This window comes from Rhamphochromis sp. 'chilingali', assembly GCF_963969265.1.
Source record: "Rhamphochromis sp. 'chilingali' genome assembly, chromosome: 7".
NCBI lineage: Eukaryota > Metazoa > Chordata > Actinopteri > Cichliformes > Cichlidae > Rhamphochromis > Rhamphochromis sp. 'chilingali'.
Genome location: NC_137934.1, coordinates 4,496,568 through 4,516,408, shown reverse-complemented (window position 1 = coordinate 4,516,408; position 19,841 = coordinate 4,496,568). Strand labels below are relative to the sequence as shown.

The following is a 19,841-nucleotide window of genomic DNA, read 5'->3' as shown; positions in this document are numbered from 1 at the left end:
ACTTTAAAGCACTTTGGTATACAGAGGAGTTCATGGTCGACTCAATGGCCACAAGGTGCCCGGGTCCTGAGCTGCAAATCAAGCCCAAATCATTACTCTGCCACCAAAAGTGCTTGGTCTGGTTTTCTCCAAATGTGAAGCTGTGCTTTACAGCGAAATATCTCCACTTTGGTCTCGTCTGCGTCTAAAGGACACTGTTCCGGAAGTCTTGCAGTTTGTTCAGATGCAAAATCTGCAGCAACTCTCTGGTGTAGGTCTTTATTGAGGATTGCATAGTCTGAATTTGGGGATAATTTTCTGGAACGTCTACTCCTGGCAATATTGGGGGGGGCACTGTGTTAAAACACAGCGGACATTCCCAGACCTCCAAATTGCCAAAACATCTGCTTTTATAGAGGTGCATTGAAGTGCATTTGATTAGAGTTGTACTTCTTTTTTAACAGGACAATTAAAACAGAAAAACATCTCAAACTGCCTGGATTATGAGAGCAAACATTGTTAGCCGCTATAAAACTTTCACCCACGGCTGGGATGCAATTTAATGAATCACTAGTCTGACACTAACCATCAGTTAGCAACCCAATTCTAAGCCTGCAGAGATTTCCAGCAACGCACATTTCAGCCAACACAGCATTACATACCACCGCTCTCAGTGCTATCTCATTAGTGACCCCAGGCTTACTATTGATAAATAATTGCACAGTTTAACCCAAGCGGCAGCAAATCAGAGGTTTTCAGGATCCGCGGCTCTCTAATTCCTAAATTGCACACTTTAAACTCAACAATTTGTGCAGCAGCTTAAAGAGCATCGTGAGTGGCTGATGGCATGAATGTGAGGTACAAAACTCAGAGTGTAAACGTTATACGTGCAAACAAAAAGTTACATGTATACACGGCTGATCAGCTGCCACCATTAGGCTGCTTTGGCTGCATTAATGGGCTGTGCTGCCGGTGGGTTGTTGTTTTATTGAGTCATTGTTGTTTTGACAAATAGGCGCCTGATGCTTGTTTGTCAAAGTGGGGCCCAAAATGCTCTGGGACTGTCAGCGGTGCAGAATTGCAATTATTTCCCAAATTGATTGCCCAAGGGTGACAGCCCCATGCAAGCCCATTCTCGCTAATGAGGCAGCGATGATAGTGTTTGCATCATTATGAGCTGCGTGCGAGTGTGCGAACATCATACTGCCCTTCTTTTATGAAGCATTACAAACAGACTCGAATAAACACTGGGATCACGCGCGGCCGATTGCTGCTGTTCTCTCACCTTAGCCTCCTCCATCTGCATGATGTTGGCCTGGCAGTCGGCGATGCTGTCGTTGATGTAGTCGATGTTGGCGCTCAGGGACTCCAGCTCCTCGTTCAGAGATGCCAGGGAGCGGTCGGCGTCCGCGCCGTCTACTGCCGTTTTTTCTCTTTTCCTAGACACTCGCTCACGTCGTCTAGTCAGCTCCTCACGTTGCTGGAGAAAAGGCGAGAACAGAGGTTAGAAGGAAAGGAGGACAAGGAAGCATTTTAAAAGCATTTTAGTTGGTGCAACTACACACAAACATCTCTCTCTCTGCAGTAATTGGGCTCTAAAGTAGGAGAGTAGCAGTAAAACTCCTGTAGTATTCATCAGTGACAACAGAAACAGCATGACAGCTGGGGTGGAAGTGGGTTGCAAAGCAGCTTGCAGATGGGCAACAACTGTGTGCAGGCTAAAGCAGCTTAAGTAGTGGGGCCTATGTGAGTTCAGCAAACTGGATATTATCACAATACTTCTCAATACTTCATGTTATTGCGATTTTTACCATTTTGCATTTGCTGAGCATTGAAAAAAAACTGTAATAGTGTATCGACCAGCTGATGTGGGCTCACGACCACCGTAAAACATTACCTTCAGTAGTCGGTTCATATCTGTCTCCATGTTAGAGATGGTCATCCTCTGCATGATGATGTCATTGATGCGTCTCTCCAGTGACTGCCACTTGGCCCTGGCTGATCTGTTGAGGTAGATACTTCCCATCCGCACTGGGGAACTCCTAAAGAAGAAGGCATTCTTTCAGACGTCTCACTCAGCTGACATGCACACTCATGCTGTAAATGCGCTAACACGGTTTACCTGGCTCCGTTGGAAGAGCTTGCACTAGAGGACTGCAGCCGTCCTGGGACTGCTCTATGAGAGGGTTCCTGAGGAGGTTCAGGTAGGCTCACTTTCCTGCTCACCTTTCCGGACACGGGCCTCACCTGGCGCCTAAGAGCGGTCACCTGAGACAGAGAACAGGTATAACAAAGCCACATGTAACATAGTCATCATTGCCTCCCTCAACTGCGTTTTACCTCTTCATTCTTCCGACGGAGGATCAGCTCCTGCTGTCTCTTCTGGGCCTCGAGCTGCCTCACCTGGTGCTGTGAGACAAGCTTGATTTTAGTTTTGTCTTTATGATCCAAAAGCAACTTTATAAGACATGAGTGTTCCTGTGCCTCTTACCTCAGCTCTGCGCTGGTCTTTTTTCAGCGAGGCTATCTCTCTGTTCCTCCTGCACTCTGTGGCCCTGTTCCTCTCCTGCTGCTCCTTCATCTGGCGCATCAGTGCCACCTGGTGGACAAGCATAACACAGCAAGTGTAGCAGCGCAGCTACAAGACAAGTGTGAAAAGTGCTGCTTATCCCAAAATGAAAAGAAGGAGCTTTACTTTGGTTTTCTTCATCTCGGTCACATCCAGCTGGAGTTTCTTGAGCTGCTTCTCGTACTGCGACTGGTTCTTCAGCAGGCGTGCGTGCTCCTTTTGGGCAGACTGGAGCTTCTGCAGCTCTTTGTTCATGGAGGTCAGCTTCCTCTCGTACTCAGCTTTGATCCGTTTGGCCTTTTCCTCCGTACCGGACTCCACTGAACCTGTGGATGGAGTAGGTTTCATTTCCTTTGCTCTTTAATCCTCTTTGAACAGGCAGATCCTAATTTCTCCATCTTACCCATGTTGTGCAGCACTTTGTCCCTCTCCAGCTGCGTGTCTCTGATCTTGTTCTGCAGCATCATCAGCTTCTGTTCATACTGCTGTTTGAGAGTGTGCAGACGCCGCTGGCTGTTCTCCAACTCATCGATCAGCTTCTGCTTGATGGCGATCTCACAGGTGATGTTGGCCAGGTCGGCCTGAACGTTTTCTGCACACCCCCAAAAAGAAACATGAAGTTCAGGGTGTGGTTTCTTTACAATCTGTGCACAGTTTTGTCTGGGGAAACAAAGATGAGCTCTTATTTTGATACTTCCTTCCATCTGGATAGCTGTACCTTTCTCATCCAGTTCTTCAGAGTCAGACTCCTCGGATGTCTCATCTCCCGCCATCTCAAAGTCCTCTTCTTCTCCATCAGCATCCTCGCCCTCTTCATGGTCGCTGCCCTCCTGGTAAAATGGTAACAAACGCTGAGTAATATGTGACATTTACATATTATATTTACAGTTTAAGTTATTTAATCCAGCCACCTACCACCTCTGCCTCCTCGTTTCCTCTTTCCTGATCGTTGTCCGGCAGCTCCTCTTTGACAACACTAAAGGAGGGAAAGAGTGTTAGCTCTCTGTCTAAGAAGGAAATGCTACAGTCCCAAGAGTCAAATTCGGACTAACAGGAAGTTAAATCACAACAAATACAGATGAATGACACATGCAAATGATTATAGGCTTGATTAATGAATGATTTCATTGTGATTTCACAAACATGGAGGACACAGTGGGAGAGACGAAGAGATTAAACGATCAGTAACTACCATCCACATTACATTAGGAGCCGCCGCACACTGCAAAGATCTGCTGACCAAATGCCACACGCTACAGCAAAGTGTGTGATATTTATCAACTCCAGCTCCAAATTTAATATGTTTTCAATGGTTTTGGTATCACAAAACGTGATCTGATCAACACCCTGCAGTGTGCAGTGAAAGGGAAAAAGAGGGCGAGGAAAGAGCTGGTTAAATTCCCTGCTCCCTTTGCAGGACCGTGAACCGCCTGTAGGTGCAGAAAAAGTTAGTCGCTTCGGGAATTTGGAAAAGAAGGAAGACTTGGGTCGACAATCAGCTAAAATCACTTCAAGGGAAGGGCACAAATTCCATTGCCAGTTTCAGATTGAGTATTTGAACCCCATTTGTTGATGGGAGGCGGCAAACCTGGCGTCCTCAAGCTCATGATGGTGATTCTCTTCGTACTGCCTCAGTCTTCGGTGAGAAGGATGGAGGTGGGGAGGGTGAGGACGGCGGAGGTAAAGAGAGCAGACAGGCCACAGAATTTGGGGGAAAACGAAGGATGTTTATAAGAGAGAGACAGAGAGAGAGGGCGAGAGAGATCAGCAAGAGGTGAGTGACAAAAAACCCCCAAAACAGCAGCTCAAATGATGGATTTTGGTTATGGAGACGTAAAGAAAGGCAGATTTCATGTGAGAAAACCTGATTTAAAGAAAATAAACAGTTCTTTGTAACTTGCAGATCCCAAGCATGTATAGAAATAAAAATATACAAGACACATGCAGCAAAGGGATAAGCGATCAATGGCCTCCAGCGTGTTGGAGAAGTGGCGACTGAATGCAGCACACATTCCATTAAAGAAACAACAGGGTGTAAACTGCTAATGTAGGGAATCAGCAGATAATTACAACACGCCAAGAGGCGACACTCTGGCTGCACATTAACAGCTCTCCAATTTCTACTTCCTGGCAAAGCGGCTGTTATTCTTACGCACTTCCAGGAACGGACTAGAGCTTCACAACTGTGTGCCAACTTGAACATGTACCTCTTTTTCTTCTTTTTCTCCTTCTTCTTGAGTTTCTCCAGGTCTTTCTTGGCCATCTCGATGACGTCCCTGGCCTCCTTCCCTGGAGCGAGGAGGGCGGGGCCGCCGTACAGCGAGGAACGAGTGGAGGCCCGGGACAGGTTCTTCCTGAGGTTCTCGCTCACGGCCTCGCTCTCCAGAAGTTTGGCTCTGAGGAACGAGTTACATTACACAAACGTTACTGTTGCTAAACACTTGCAGCACATTTTAATGTGAAGTTATACTGTTGTTGCAGACACGTTCCTGTGATCTGGCTAAGGCTAAAATCTGGTCTCCTTTCGTACCTGAGCTCCTCGATTTCTTTGATGTAGTTCTGAATCATGTTGCCGATTTCTTCGTTACCTTCACCTACAATTAAAGGAAGTTAGGACTTTAAATGATATAAAACTATGTTAATTATAAAACTAATAGCTTAAAATCATTTCAGAAACATGCTTTAGTGGTTATTTTATCTGACATACTGGTTTAAAACATAAACTGTATATAAAAGACCGACATATCAGTAAGGGGATAGTGATTTGGGTTCCAAAAAAGAAGTCTATAAGCCTAATTATCCATAATAAGCATCATCGTCTGGGTCCGATTAAGCAGAGACACCCTCCTTCACTCCGCCCCCTCCTCAAGCTCTTCCTGGTTGTCACTGAGATTCTTCCAATCCTTCTGGGTCTCTTCTCTGTGGGATATGGCCAAAACACCTCACCTAGCAAGCGCTCAGGAGACGTCCTAATCAGATGCCTGAACCACCTCAACTGGTAACAGCTCTACTCTGACTACTGGTTACTTTGAAACTCACATATTACAACTGTACGTCCTGGGTTTGTCAATCAGATCATCCAGTTAGGCTAGGACAGGGTTACGGTGGAAAACCAACATGGCAGTAGGCACGATGCTCAGCTCAGAATAGACAGTGAGTGATTTATGAAGAAACACTTCAGAACTGATGACATCTTATCTTAGCACGTGTTAGCTTACTCACGTAAAACTGCAAGGGTGGACAAAAACCTGCCAACATGCTAGCGTTATAGCATGCTAACATTAGCATTTAGCCCAAGGCCCTGCTGTGTATATGGCCATACATAGTAAACGGACTGGTTCTTATGATGACGTCTCACTGTGAACCAACCAACCACTTTTTAAATACTAAAATCCCAGTTCTACAAAGATTAGAACTATATAAAAAATATGATACAGCATATACAGTATCAGCAAAACCAGCTGTGTCATGAGGCTGTGTAAGACATATGTTGTATGAGCTTTTTTGAAAATGTCCTACCTGCTTTGGCGAGAGCCTGGTTTGCCTGGTCACTGAGGATCTGAGTGAGTCGGGCTCTCTGGGCATCAATGGTCTCCTGCATGGCCTTCACTCTCACTCTCAGGTTGTTATTCTCCGTCTGCAACATGGAGTTTTCATGGACCAGGTCGTTCATGCCCTCCATGCCGTCCTCACCCACCATACGCTTTCCCTAAACAATCGACAAAAGGGCCAAATATTGCTCTGCTCATGTCCTCTACATGGACTGTATTTGTGAATGCATTCCCGCCTGTGCCACGCTCTTACAGTCTTGTACTCCATCAGCTCCATCTGCAGTCGTGCTATCTCTGTCCTCAGGGCGCTGATCTGCTGGCTGGCCCTATCCTGGTTCACCATCACCTTGTTCTTGATGTTCCGGGCCCGGTTGGCGTATTTTAGTGTGTTCAAGGTTTCCATGAAGTCCCTGTCTGACGGGCTGATGCAGGCGATCATCACAGTTTGACTGGAGGATGCAAGAATAACGATCAAGCCCGTTGATTTCTTACGGCTAGTATGGACATTTAAATGCATATCTAATATTTATTTGAAGAGATATCACAGCAGATTCTTCCCCACAAACCTGTTGCCACCTAGTGAGTCCTGTAACAGCCGGGTCAGTTTGGAGTCTCTGTAAGGCACGTGAGTGGAGCGCTTACTCCTGTCTCCAAGAGCACTGATGACATTTCCCAGGGCGAGCTAAGGAAGGACACGGAAGAGGAGAACAAGCATTCAGCCTTAGTTACCTTGCCATCAGTATTCACTATAAATAAGGTTATGGTGGAAGAAATCAACAGTGTAATGCCTATTCTGTCCATCAGGGGTCTCTCCTGCACCACGCACTGGTAAATGCTGGTCTCTTACTTGCTTTTCATCACTGTCCTATTAAATGCAGCTCAAACTAAATTAAGTGGCCAATGACAGCAGCGCAGTGTTTACTGTTTAAAGTTCTCCGTAGAGCTTCCTCACCAGCCCACAGTTGATGGAGATGCCCTCTTTCGCTCTGTCTCCTGTAGCTCCAGTTCTCTTTAATCTCTCAGAACCCGCCAGGTCCACAAAGTGGAACTTGGCCGTCAGAGTCTCAAACTCATCGATCTCTGAGTCATTAGCCAGACGGTTATCCGTCGCGTTATCCTGGACGAAAAGGGAAAGGAAAGTAAATAAACAGAACTGCGACTGATGCAAACACACCAGTCCTCTGTTGCCTTTCATAACAATACTTACATTGTTGTCAGCGGAGCAGACTCGCACTTGGCACAAGTGGATGGTGAAGATGGCATGGGAGCGTGAACTCTGGACGTTCATCTGGGTGCTGGCGGTGGTGCGAGACAGAGCGCCCAGCTTCAGACACTGAATCATCTGTTAGAGGAGAGGTGGAAGAAACAGATGACAAAAAATTGTGTGCTTTCTCATATCATTTCTGAGCTGCACAGAAATCTAAACATAGAGACTGTTCCTAACCACTGTGATCGTTGAAGAGTTCAGTTAAGACACTTTAGCAGCTGAAAGGTAAAAAGACTACAAGAACTTAATGATGACTTCCTCACTGGGAGATGTGAGTCTCTGCTGGAGAGAAATCCTACTCACTGAATGGAAACACTACTGTGCAAAACTCTTGAGCAGCACTCATCTTTTTCTATTTAGCGAGGGAAAAAAAATCTACTTCTATGGATGTTTCTGCCTTTTGTTCAGTTCTTTGTCAGCATGATCCCACGCTGCTTCAATAATGTTGAGGCCCAGGCTCTGGAGATGACTGGTAGTGTTTCACTGTTACTGCATTGGCAGTGTTTGGGATCAGACTCAGGCCAGATGCATCTTCAGGTCCTGTGTCAGGTCTTTATTGGCTTTTTTTCTATTTCTTAACAGGATGACAGCATTCAGATAATGTTCATGTTTTATCCTCCACTTGTCCAGGTTCCTCAAATTTTTTAAAGGACATGCTGCACATGTTTTTGGCTAATAGCTCTTTGGGAATCACCTTGTTGCTGTAAAAATTCTACTTTATGCCTGTTAGACTGTTATCTCTGTGTTTTCCATGTGAGAACTAAATAGGCTGCTAGTAACTAAGCACTGTATGATACAATATGAAAAAATTGCCAGACGATTCTAGAGTTTATCGAGCCATCTGACAGATACATCCATCCATCCATTTGTTTCTGCTCATCCTTTTTCAGGGTCACTCGAGCCTATCCGAGCTGGCTTAGGGCGAAGGCGGGGTACACCCTGGACAGGTCGCCAGTCTGTCGCAGGGCTAACACACAGAGACAGACAACCATTTGCACTCACATGCGCTCCCGCATTCACACCTATGGGCAGTTTTGTGTTTCCAATTAACCTATGCCCCCATAACTGCATGTCTCTGGACTGTTGGAGGAACATGTTTGCACCCATGCAAACACGGGGAGAACATGAAAACTCCACACAGAAAGACCCCAGCCTGATGGTGGAATTGAACTCAGGACCTTCATGCTGTGATTCATGTTTAAAGTCTTAGTAGATTGGTGTTAAATGGCTTGACAAAAACCCCCAAAATATTCCTCTAAAAGTGGTCAGCTCAAGGACTGAACTGAAAAGGGGGAAAAAAATACACATATAGAAGGGCCTGAAGAGCTGTTCCTAAAGATCCCATTAAAAAAAAACTACTAAATGTAGGTGAACTATCAAGTAATGAAGGGTGGCTAGAAACTTTTGCACAGTGTAACAAGTGTATTTTTACAGCGTTATGAACGAAATGAGTTGAATCAGCGGTCCCCAACCCCCGGGCCACAGACCGGTACCGGTCCGTGAGTCTTCAGAGTTTTTATCATTAACTCACTTTCCCTGGGTCTTTTCCCGTGCGTTATGAATAAATCTTTTTTTTGGTACCTGTACTGGTTTTATTTTGTTGTATTTATCCGCGACAACTTAAAGGCCGGTCTGTGAAAATATTGTTGGACATAAACTGGTCCGTGGCGCAAAAAAGGTTGGGGACCGCTGAATTAAATTAGGATTACCACCATTGTAACAGGATTTGTGCTGCCGCCATCCGAGTTATTTTGAAAGCTTTGGTCCTGTCGTTTAGCCTAAATCTTCAGAACATGAGTCACTTTCTGAGTGGGTTTTTATCACAATTTAAGACATCACCCTCAAAATGTAAAACTATATTCTACAAAAAAGATCATTAACTTCCAGTTTGCGTAGGCTCATCATCTTGGTCCATTAAAGCTACTTATTGTGACCCCCCTCGCAAAATCCCCCCCAAAAAGCAGTAGTATATTTGAGCCGCTTTTAGCGTTTTTCCAGGTTTTCGAAACTGACCTCGGCTGCAGAGGTGACGGTGCGGGTGGTGACCCCCACCGTGTAGATGCCTCCATTGGCGTCCTCGTGGATTTTGATGTTGGATTTCTGCTTCCTGGCCTCGAGGTCTCGAGTCGTGTCGAACAAATCGAGCACCTCCTCGTTGTAAAGCTAAAAAACAAGAAAGTCATAAATAATTAACAAACAGCCGACAGATTAGACGACGTCGTGCAGAGCGTAAATTATTATGTCACTGTCGGAAGCGCCATTTTTTCTCTTCAGCTGCTGCCTCACCAGCTGTTAGCAGCCACTTGCTGGCAGTTAAAAATAAAGCCGGGCGCGACCTCGGAGACAGGCTAATGACAGTTTAATGGCAGTCGGGTTATCTGCGCACTTTAACAACCTGAACTGATACACCCTATGCCGACCTTTGACCTCTTGCTGTCTGCATGCTCTCGCTATGTCTAACAAACTGACTTTAAGTTATTTCAGTGTTATTTATCAGCTTGCTGATGATGTTCGATGTTACCAACTGAGTTGCTCTGCATTGTTTGTGGATGTGAGTGTGTGTGTTTCTGCACCTCCAGGAACTGTGCATTGATCTTGAATTCAGGAACAGGCCTGCCCTGCTCAGTGGCGGCCTGTCTGCGCTCCTCGATTCCTCTGAACAGGTGGTTCACGGCCCGAGGAATGATGCCCAGCTCGTCCTCTCCGATGTTGACATCGAAGCCAGTTCCCATGGTGTACGTCTTCCCCGAACCCGTCTGGACAGGGAGGAAAAGACAGGGGGATGGGCCGGAGTCATGGTGACACAAAGAGGAATGAGACATTGGGGTTCAAATTCACACGTCACCCCTCTCCTCCCCACCGAAACGCCAGAGAGGCCCCGACAGGAGCGTGTGCGTGTTTGTGCCGACAGATGATCGAGAAAGACAGTTTTATTCTGCACGGCCGCACCTGTGTGATTACCGTGTTTGTGTGCATGCGTGTGAATGAGTGTGTTGGGCCGCTGCCGTGCCCCGTGAAAGGCGCTTTGTCAGAAAAATAACGGGCGAGGGAACAATGTGAGGACAGAATAATGAACACAAAGAGGAGCTCAGAGGAAGGGTAAGAAGAGGGAAGTTTAAAAAGCAGTTGTTCAATGACAGAGTGTCTCTTTGTACATTGAATTTCAATACAAAAACCCTTTAAATCACACTGAATAAAACTAAGCTGTTATTTTTTGCCTCTATAGTCCTCAGTGTGGCTGCACCTTCCTTTCCTCCGTTGCCTGTGAGTAAAGCATTGGTGTCATGCTGAGGCTGTTCCAGGCCTTCACTCATATTCACAAAGGCCAAAACATGGTGTTGTGTCGATAGCAAGGATTAACAATGATGAGAGTGACCGGTTCACCACTGAAGGTGATTTTTACTTTGTTTCCACACTGATGCATTAAATTAATGTTGTTCTTTTTTTGATTTGTGACTACTATGACATTGAGGCTAATTATCTGAACGCACTTTAATGAACACTAAATCACTGTGCAATTAATTCTGTTGGTATCGGAAGTTACCGATATTTGGATGATCACCGCCACTGGTCAGAACAGGCTAAGAAAAAATTGAGCCTAACACTTCAGACAGTTGAGCTGTTTTGCATTGCACAGGCCTTAATGTTACCGTACAATACATACATCATCCACTTTTTTCACAATTATACACTTGCAGAACTATAACCTCTACATAAAACAAAAGGATTTTGCATATCTGTCCATTTCAAAACCAAGGTGGACAAATGACCTTGCTGCTTTCCTCTGTTTCCAGTCTTTTTGCAAAGCAACTGTGGAACTGGCTGCCATAGCTTCAGAGATGAGAGTGGCACCAATCAACTGCTTTCAGGATGCATGTTAGTCTATAATGTTTAAAGCCATAAAATATGTTTTGACTTCTTGGTTTACTTTCCTGCTCTGGCATAATGTGAAGCAGACACTTTCTACTTTGTTTTGATTGGATAACAAACTTCCATATCTATCATTCCCTCTTATTCTAATTTATTAGAGGCAATACAAAGCTGTGGTGATGAGGACATGTTGGAACATATTGGCAGCACAGAGCTGCCGAGGCTCCTTTATTGCCTGCCTACCGATGTGAAAATGAAATCAGCTTCATATCACATGATGCCATAAATCTTTTGTTTCTGGAAGGAGTGCCGCTCCCTTGAGAAAAACTTTGACTGAATGTGAATATGTGACTGAGCTTGTGTATATTCATGCCATACCGGTGTGCTGTTAACATGAGTAAAAAAAGGCAACGCTCCATGCCCTTCTACCAATACGTGTGCAGCAAAAGCCTGCTGACTAACCTGTCCATATGCAAAGATTGTGGCGTTGTAGCCCTCAAGGCAACCCTCGATGAGCCTCTCGGTGCAGTGGGTGTAGATCGTCTCCTGCTGGGTGTCCATATCGAAGACATAATCATAGGTGAAGGCCTTGTCCTTGCCCAGGACCACTTGGGGTTCTCCTGGCATCACATACGTACAGATGTGACAGCCCTCAATCTTCTCTTTGGGCAGCTGAGGACGAATCCTGGCAGACAGAGAGGGAGAAAGAGACCACAGTAGAGGTGAGACGTGGCTCAAGACTTGGGATAGGTTGTGGAGGTCACGTATGGGCAAGTTACCTTTCAGAGCTGGGAGAAGGGCTTTAACTGTTGTTAATGTGACAGTGTTACCCAACCAATGATCATCTCCTATGTCTAACCAAGTGGATTTATTGCTTATAAATAACATTGACTTTATTGGCTTAATGGTGAAAGTGCAGCTAAGCTGAAGACAGAAACAGTTTTCACTGAGCATGTCTTTTTATGCATGTGGAAACCAGTGTCAGCATGCTGCCCGTGCACTGTACAGTGCCCGCACTGTTCAGGAGTGAGGGAGAGCGAGCGAGCTCTGGGTAAACAGTCCCACCCATAGATTTCATTAAGGAATTGCTCTGTTTGCCTTCCTTCAAATAAAAACACTTCCCCGTTACATCATTTCCTCCTCCGCTTTTTATCACTGCACTAACAGTCGACCTGAAGAGGAAGTGGAAATGCTGAAGGGAAATATTTGGACAGGGAATTAAAATGGTGAAAACTGTTTATAGCAAACCCTGGATGAAAATAGGAATAGAAAACAGTTCTATTAGTATCAATACTGCAATACTCGTAGAAATAAATGGTAAATTATAATGATGGGCATGTGAAGGAAAACCTCACAGTTAGCAGGAAGTAAATGGATTCCTTCAAAGGCCACAGTCAAACCCCAGAAAGGTTAGAATAACAGTGAAAAAACAGACTCTCAGAATAGAAAAGTGTCAGTACTGTTGGTGTCCTCTGGTGCTCATTAACTCTCAGTGTATGTGTGAGGATGTGGCACTTTGCATGAAGTCTGTACTATATCACATTAGTCACAGCAAGAGTCTACAGAAAAAAAGCAAAAGGCTTAGAAGGAAAGGAAAAGAAGGATGTCGGTGAAGCTACAGTAGCAAAGGTCCACAGAGGTGTCATTGTGCGTGCGTGACATCAGATCCCAGCTATTTAGCAGGCTCCCTCTCTGGGATTACAGCACTGATGAAAGCAGGACAGAGGCAGACAGTCCTACCTGCAGTAACTGTATTCCCGTAAGAGTATTATAACTGTCAGCTCTGTGTTGTGAAGAGAAGTCCCAAAAAGTTCAGCTTTCCTAGCAGGATTTTCCTGACATTCACTCAATTGCATGCTACAGCAAAAGGCACAGAGAACTTACAAAGCATCAGATCTCATACAAAAACAATTTCCACAGCATTGGATGGAACACAGTGAAGACAGTCATCAAAAATCAGAGACATGTCCAGTTGTACACTGGTCCCTCGCTTTAACGTGGCCTTGCTGTTTCACAGATTTTTTTGTGCAATTTTGCATGCTTTTTTTGTGTTCTGCGTCCTGATTGGCTGTAGACCATCGTCAATCAATCTCCTCTGTGCCGTGTCTCCTGTCCAGTACAGAATGCGTTCAGCTTGTTATATTTACATAAATCTTTGATCGCTAGCAGTGTGACTCTGAAATGTATGAACTGTATGTTTCTAAGTTTTCTCCCCAACAAACACAACAATGTTGATGAAACGTAGGCAGCTGCGGTAGCACCCGGAAGGCAGAGGAAGATGCTAACCATCGCACAAAACGTTGAACTTCTGGACATGCTAAAGGAAGGTAGAAGTTACTGTATTTTTTGGACCAAGTGTTTAAACAAGAAAGAAAAGTGTGAAAATGTTCATGCCTGTCTGAGAAAAGTGTATAAAGTGTGTAGTGACAGCTTTTAAAGCCGTAAAACATCTATAATAATTGTAAAAACTAAAGTTGGCTACTTCACGGATTTTGACCTATTGCAGGTTATTTTTAGAACGTAACTCCCGCGATAAACGAGGGACCACTGTAGTTAATGAAAAGACAAGACAAACTGGTCAGGGAGGCTGCCAACAGACCTGTAGCACCACTGAAAGAGTACCAGAACCAGTACCAACCAGTACTTTCAGGTAGAGCAGGGCAATATGACCAAAAATATTTATCACGATATACATTTGAAAATTTGCGATAACGATATAACTGACGATATAATTGACACTAGACAAAATACTTTACAACTCCTCAACTTTATTAGTGCAAAAAAAAAAAAATCAATGTATTTTCACTTAAACAAGCAGCTGTTTTAAGTGCATTAAAGTTATATTAAAAAAATTAACAGTGCAAATGCAAATTCCTTGCTGACAGTTTAACCAAAAGGCATTTCCAGTGGAAACTGGCCGACATATCCTCAGCATAACCATGTATAATATCCACAAAAGAGGTTATACACACACAATACGGTAATATTATGTTGAAGCGCAGGACGTATCACTCCGCGAGGCTCCTGCCTACGATAGCCTTAATGCTCCAACAATCCATCAAGCAGTGCGGCTTCGTAGCTTAGCAAAGTCGTACCGAAACATTTGACAGATTCTCGAGCGCCGTGTACATAAAATCGTTTCGAGGTCAGTAAACACAACCAGAATTCATACATAAGGCACACAGGATTATAAGGAACACTGTCGATTTTCAGAAAAAGCAAAGGATTGATTTTAAGTGTGCCGTATTTTCCAAAAAACACAGTAATAACGACGGCCTGCTAGCATGCTCTACCAAAAATAGTGCTTTGTTGTGTATCTGACGGATGAACGCTAAACCAGTTCCACACCACTGAAGTTGCAGCATTTTTACAAACCAATTCTGGTTCATCCGTTTCATTCAACGATCCACTTTTGCCCTTCTCATTCTGTGTTGCCACCATGTGCGTATGAAAACAAAGGCACTGCGCATGCGCGTTTTACCCATATTCTATCGCGATATTTCATTTTCTTATCGTTGCCCAACATTACACTGGTATTACCGTGAACGGTATGATATAGCCCAGCCCTACTTTCAGACAAGAACTGGTTGTGTACTACACACTAAAAAACTAACAGTCTCCACATGTCTGGTCTGTGGGGTAGGGATGCAGGGTTGGTGAAGCATGGTGGTGGCAACATCATGCTTTGGGGCTGCTTTTCTTTTGCTGGAACTGTGGTTTTAGTCAAATACTAAACTTTTGATCTGAAATCCCAAGCATACATCCAAATCAACAAATAAATGGCTTCACCGGAAAAAAAGAAAATTAAAGTTTTGGAATGACCCAGCCAGAGCCCAGACCTAAATCCAGTACAAAATCTGTGAGCTAAAGAGGGCTGTGTGCAAGACATGCGCTCCTACCCAACAAGACTGAATGCTGCAATTAAATCAAAATGTGCTTCAACACAGTTTTAGCATAAGGGTGCGCACACGTACAACTAGCTTATTATTGTCTTATAGTGTCACATTAAAGGTAAGAAAATTTTTGAAATGATTTATTGTGATCTAATTTTTTTAACATCAGAAAAACCTGGCAGTTTAACAAGTGTGTGTACAACTACACTACAAGGCTTGTTGACACAAAGCTGATAAGAAAATGTCAAGTTAATGCATATTTTTAAAAACTACATACATCAGAGGTGGCTCCAGGTGAAGATGACGTAACTATCAGGTCATCTGAGAAGACTGTGACTTAATGGCACGACGGCTGAGAGCATTACAGGAGTGAATCTGCATTAATCCCCTTTGGCTAGCTTCCCAAAACTTGTCAGAGAGCTTGTAATCCAGGTAACAATAGAGGCACTCATTGCAGCTTACAGTGAGGGCATTAAGTCACTCAGTTATTGTTCATTTGGGAAGAAAAATGTAACAAAGTATGAACTACAGCAAACACATTTAGAAAAAAAAGGATTTTTTCTAATATAGTTAAGTATAATTAAATCAGTGTTTTCTCCAAGAGGGACAAAAAAAGCCTCTACAAATGTAGTCTCCATTTAGAATAAATGCCCAGTCTATCTGATTACGTTCGCCTTAACAAAGCAGTGATGCACTGTTTGTTTTGTTGCTTGTTACGACATCTCCGGGGTCCTCCATTTAGAAATGGACCAGAGAGAGGAAAATAAATGTCTGAGGAAAAGATAAAGAAAAACAAAGGGCCAGGAAAGACTGGACATGATGGCTACAGATGGAAATTGCACCCACAGTGCATCTCGTCTCAAACTCATTATCTATCTTTGCATAACAAGACCTTTATACTGATCTCATTCAGCCTGTCATTTTTTCTTTCTTGTCACAGTAAGATGCACCACTGCAAATGAATAACGACACACTGAATGCACTGCCCTCGCTGTTCAGGAGGGCGAGCGTGTCATTTTATGTGCCTAGGATTTTTAAGCTCGGTTCTGTTTGGATCCAAAAGCACAGACTGCAGTCTCAGCTTATATTTAAATAGTAAAAGTGTTGTACGTTATTTTGGGAGTAGCTGGTGAAAACTGCATGATAGCTAGACAAAACAGTAATAGTTAATAGAATAAATTCATGTTTTCTGGGTCATGTTGGTCTATGAAGCCATGCTTGGATGCCTCTGAATGCTCAGTGGGACAAGAAAAATGCTCTATAATGCCAGTCTATCTCCATTTTACAGTATGCTAACTATCCAAAAACAGCAAGACACAGATATTTGAAAATAGGCTCAAGTCATCACTCTAGGCAATGCAGGAAATAACACTAATGTGAGCCGGTAAGCGCTGTTACCAGCTCAGCCCTCTACCTGGCACACCCTCGGGCCACAGTCTTTTGGCCTGTAACTTCAACAACAGTGAAACAAGCTCTGTAAAGAAGAGCTTCTGCCTGTGTCTAAACCAACTTATGTATTCAGAGGGTGTGGCATGTTTTTTTTGTAGCTCACAGAATACAGCTAGAATATTCCAGTAAAAACTGTGCCATATTTTGCTATGCTTAAAAAATTCTGGATTAAATGGCAATGAAGCACTGCTTTTCATTGCCAGAAGTCTGTTAAATCCTGTCAGTGAAACCAATGATACTACAGTATTACCAACACCCACGTTTGTTAAGTACACTTGTACACTTTCTCACCTTCTAAGACTTAAATGCAAAGAGTAACACCACTACTACATCTGTGATCTAAATACACAATGACTGGGCACATTTTTTTTAGGTACACTGTTGAACTGGTTGTTAGCAAAAACATTTAATCAGTCAGTCACATGGCAGAAACCCAGTGCATTGAGGTTCAATCCAAACATCAATAAGAAAGAAAGATTATTCTGAATGTGGTAATTAAGATGTGGTAATCTTAATGTCATTAATGCCGCAGGTCGGAGGGGAGTGATCACTTTGGTTCACTCAGATAGGAAGGCAATAGTAACTCAAATAACCATTCATTGCAACCAGGGTATGCAGAAGAGCATCTCTGAACACACATGACACTGAAACTTGGAGTAGATGGGCTACAGCAGCAGAAGACCACACCACCTGCCACTCCTGTCAGCTACGAACAGGAAATTGAGGCTACAGTTTGCACAGGCTCACTGAAATTGGACAACAGATGACTGAAAAACTGCTGCCTGGTCTGAGAAGTCTTGATTTCTGCTCTAGCATTCAGGTGGTAGGGACAGAATTGGGCATAAATCCATCCTGGGCTATTAACGATTCAAGCTGCTGGTGGTGGTATGATGATTATTTTCTTGGGACGCATTAGTACCTTAAAGCCTTTAAGACACATCTTCTGACGGCTGCTTCTAGCAGTGTAACGCTCCTTAAACATGACAATGAGTTAATTATATTCAAATGGCCTCCACAGTCACAAGATCACAATCAAATAGAGCACCTTTGGGATATAGTGAAATGGGAGACTGGTGTCATGGATGTGCTGCTGAAAAATGTGCATCAACAAAACCTGAGGAATGTTTCCAAAACTTGCTATGCAGAATAAAAGGCAAAAAGGCGCAACACTTTACTTTGGTATGTTAGGAAGTATAAAGAAATGAGTTTTGAATGTTTATATGAAATACACCTCTATTATGAGTAGTCACTGGGTGTGTGCATACTCACAACTAATGCAAGTTCTGGCATCGGGCATTTCAGCTAAACATAAACAGAAGTGAGAGGTGTGAAGTGTGTTCTGCTGGTGTATTATTAGTGCGACTGACTGACTTTAGCAGTGATTATAATCTGGCAACCTTCACTCTGGTTCAACCCAAAACACTCTTCATCTGTTTGAATAAAGGTTTGCCCTTCAGCGCAGTGCAGACTTAGAGCACTAATCCACCTTTTAGAGCAGCACACTCATGCTCTGCACGGCTGTTTCTCCAGGAAATTTCAGTTATCTGCTTATGCATTAACACGCACGCACGCACGCACGCACGCGCACACACACACACACACACACACACACACTTTCAAAGCTTTTTACACACAATTTAGGTGCATCTTATGATTTTACCTTTAATTTTAATTCTGTGAGGAACATAAATAACTTTTTCATAGTGAAACTAGAGCTCTACAGTTAGATTAACAAATAGTTGTAAGACAAAATGCATACTGAAAATCTCAATTTGGAAAAAAGTAAACATGTTTGTTTAATATGACTAACTTTTTTAGAAAGATTAATTTTTTTAAATCTAGATTTCACTCTTTATGCTTGGCTAAGCTAGCTACCTATCTCGCTATTAACATGTGCAGCTAAAAGTTTGTAGGTTGCGAGTCGTTATGTAATTTAACTTATACACACTGCCACATTGATCTAATATGTACACTTGTTTAGCTTGTTGGCTTTTGGACAAAGGTGAGAATAGTTTCTACTGAGGATTTTGCAGTCACATAACCGCTAACCAGGTCACATTAACTTGGCCACCATATTGGTAGTCTCAAGTGACTAATGCCCTAGTCACATAGTGACTATCTGGCAACCAGTGAAGGAAAAATAGGCATTCACCAACCGGTTGGTAAGCTGTTGCTGGAGGTTGACGGCAGTCACCGTTTCAATTATTTTGAAAGCCCCAGTCACATGGGAAAAAATTTCTTTGCAAATACGTCCTTGTGATTGCACTGTTCGCTAGCAGATGTAGTTCACATGGAACACGCCGCCTTGTCTGCAAACATTTGCCAGCTATTCTCTGAGCAGTAAAAACCGAGACACAAACTGGAAATGGACACCATTTGTCTTCAAAGTAAACGTTCCTTCTTTTGAAAAATGTTAGCACAAATTTTACTTTCAAAGTAAATACCCTCAGTTTCTGGTTTGTATTGCAAAACGTTTTACTACCGCTCAGATAGTAGCTAGCAAGTGTTTGCAGACATGTGGGCATGCTCCATTGCAAACTACCATTGACCAGTTTTACCTAGGAGTTACGCTACAGCTAAATGCTAGCTGTGCTAGCATACTCTGCTAAAGTCCTGAAAACATCCGTGTAGTCACCAGAAGGTGCTGTCAAAGGAAGCTATTGTTCAAAGTTGCACTTTGTGGCTATTGTAGCTTCAGGTATACTGCTATCAGACACATTAAAAGAGCATGTGCTGAAAAATAGTAACATCCATTACTAATTCACTCATCAAATCACTATGCAGATCAAGTCTGACTAAAGATATGGAAGAAAACTGAGCAGCTTTTTAGCACAGTTCAATAAGAGAAGCCACAGCCTGTCACTGACTGATGAGGGGAATTTAGCGACCGAGACAGCGTTCACTGAACCATTAAAGAGATGAAAAGGAGAAAGGCAGACACACTACCCTATATGCACACATACCTATTCAAACAAACACACACACGCACACACACACACACACACAAACACACAGGGGGGATTTGTCAGCCTCTCTCCATGTGACAAGTCCTGCTAGGCTCCTGCTCTCACTCTCATTATTGCGATTATGGTGAAAGCCTGAGAAACAGTGAACTCCTCAAACACACACAAAAACACAGGCTTCATATATATAGCCTGACTATAGACTGACTGAGACCTGCTATTGTGACTGATAAAAGGAATCAACAAGAAACGATGACACACTAATAAAAAGGAGGCGAGTCACTCCATGACCACCATGCT

General features: G+C 43.5%; 1 protein-coding gene across 4 annotated transcripts in view; it reads right to left on the bottom strand.

The window, feature by feature from the left end:
* LOC308399952 (kinesin-like protein KIF21A) overlaps positions 1-19,841 on the bottom strand; it is a 44,826-nt gene that overhangs the window by 10,210 nt on the left and 14,775 nt on the right. For 2 of the 4 annotated variants that reach the window (XM_080887397.1, XM_080887398.1), the window contains exons 2-21: positions 11,699-11,921; positions 9,940-10,122; positions 9,380-9,529; positions 7,307-7,441; positions 7,052-7,216; positions 6,666-6,781; positions 6,353-6,548; positions 6,068-6,257; positions 5,079-5,142; positions 4,756-4,944; positions 4,137-4,184; positions 3,464-3,524; positions 3,267-3,378; positions 2,952-3,140; positions 2,675-2,874; positions 2,471-2,578; positions 2,320-2,388; positions 2,102-2,247; positions 1,877-2,021; positions 1,265-1,459 (exon numbers count right to left, since the gene is read on the bottom strand). In XM_080887397.1, the coding sequence (XP_080743523.1) occupies positions 1,265-1,459; positions 1,877-2,021; positions 2,102-2,247; positions 2,320-2,388; positions 2,471-2,578; positions 2,675-2,874; positions 2,952-3,140; positions 3,267-3,378; positions 3,464-3,524; positions 4,137-4,184; positions 4,756-4,944; positions 5,079-5,142; positions 6,068-6,257; positions 6,353-6,548; positions 6,666-6,781; positions 7,052-7,216; positions 7,307-7,441; positions 9,380-9,529; positions 9,940-10,122; positions 11,699-11,921 (2,884 nt within the window). Of the gene's footprint in view, positions 1-1,264; positions 1,460-1,876; positions 2,022-2,101; positions 2,248-2,319; positions 2,389-2,470; positions 2,579-2,674; positions 2,875-2,951; positions 3,141-3,266; positions 3,379-3,463; positions 3,525-4,136; positions 4,185-4,755; positions 4,945-5,078; positions 5,143-6,067; positions 6,258-6,352; positions 6,549-6,665; positions 6,782-7,051; positions 7,442-9,379; positions 9,530-9,939; positions 10,123-11,698; positions 11,922-19,841 lie in introns of all 4 variants that reach the window. The other 2 variants (XM_080887395.1, XM_080887396.1) reach the window with 1 other exon arrangement.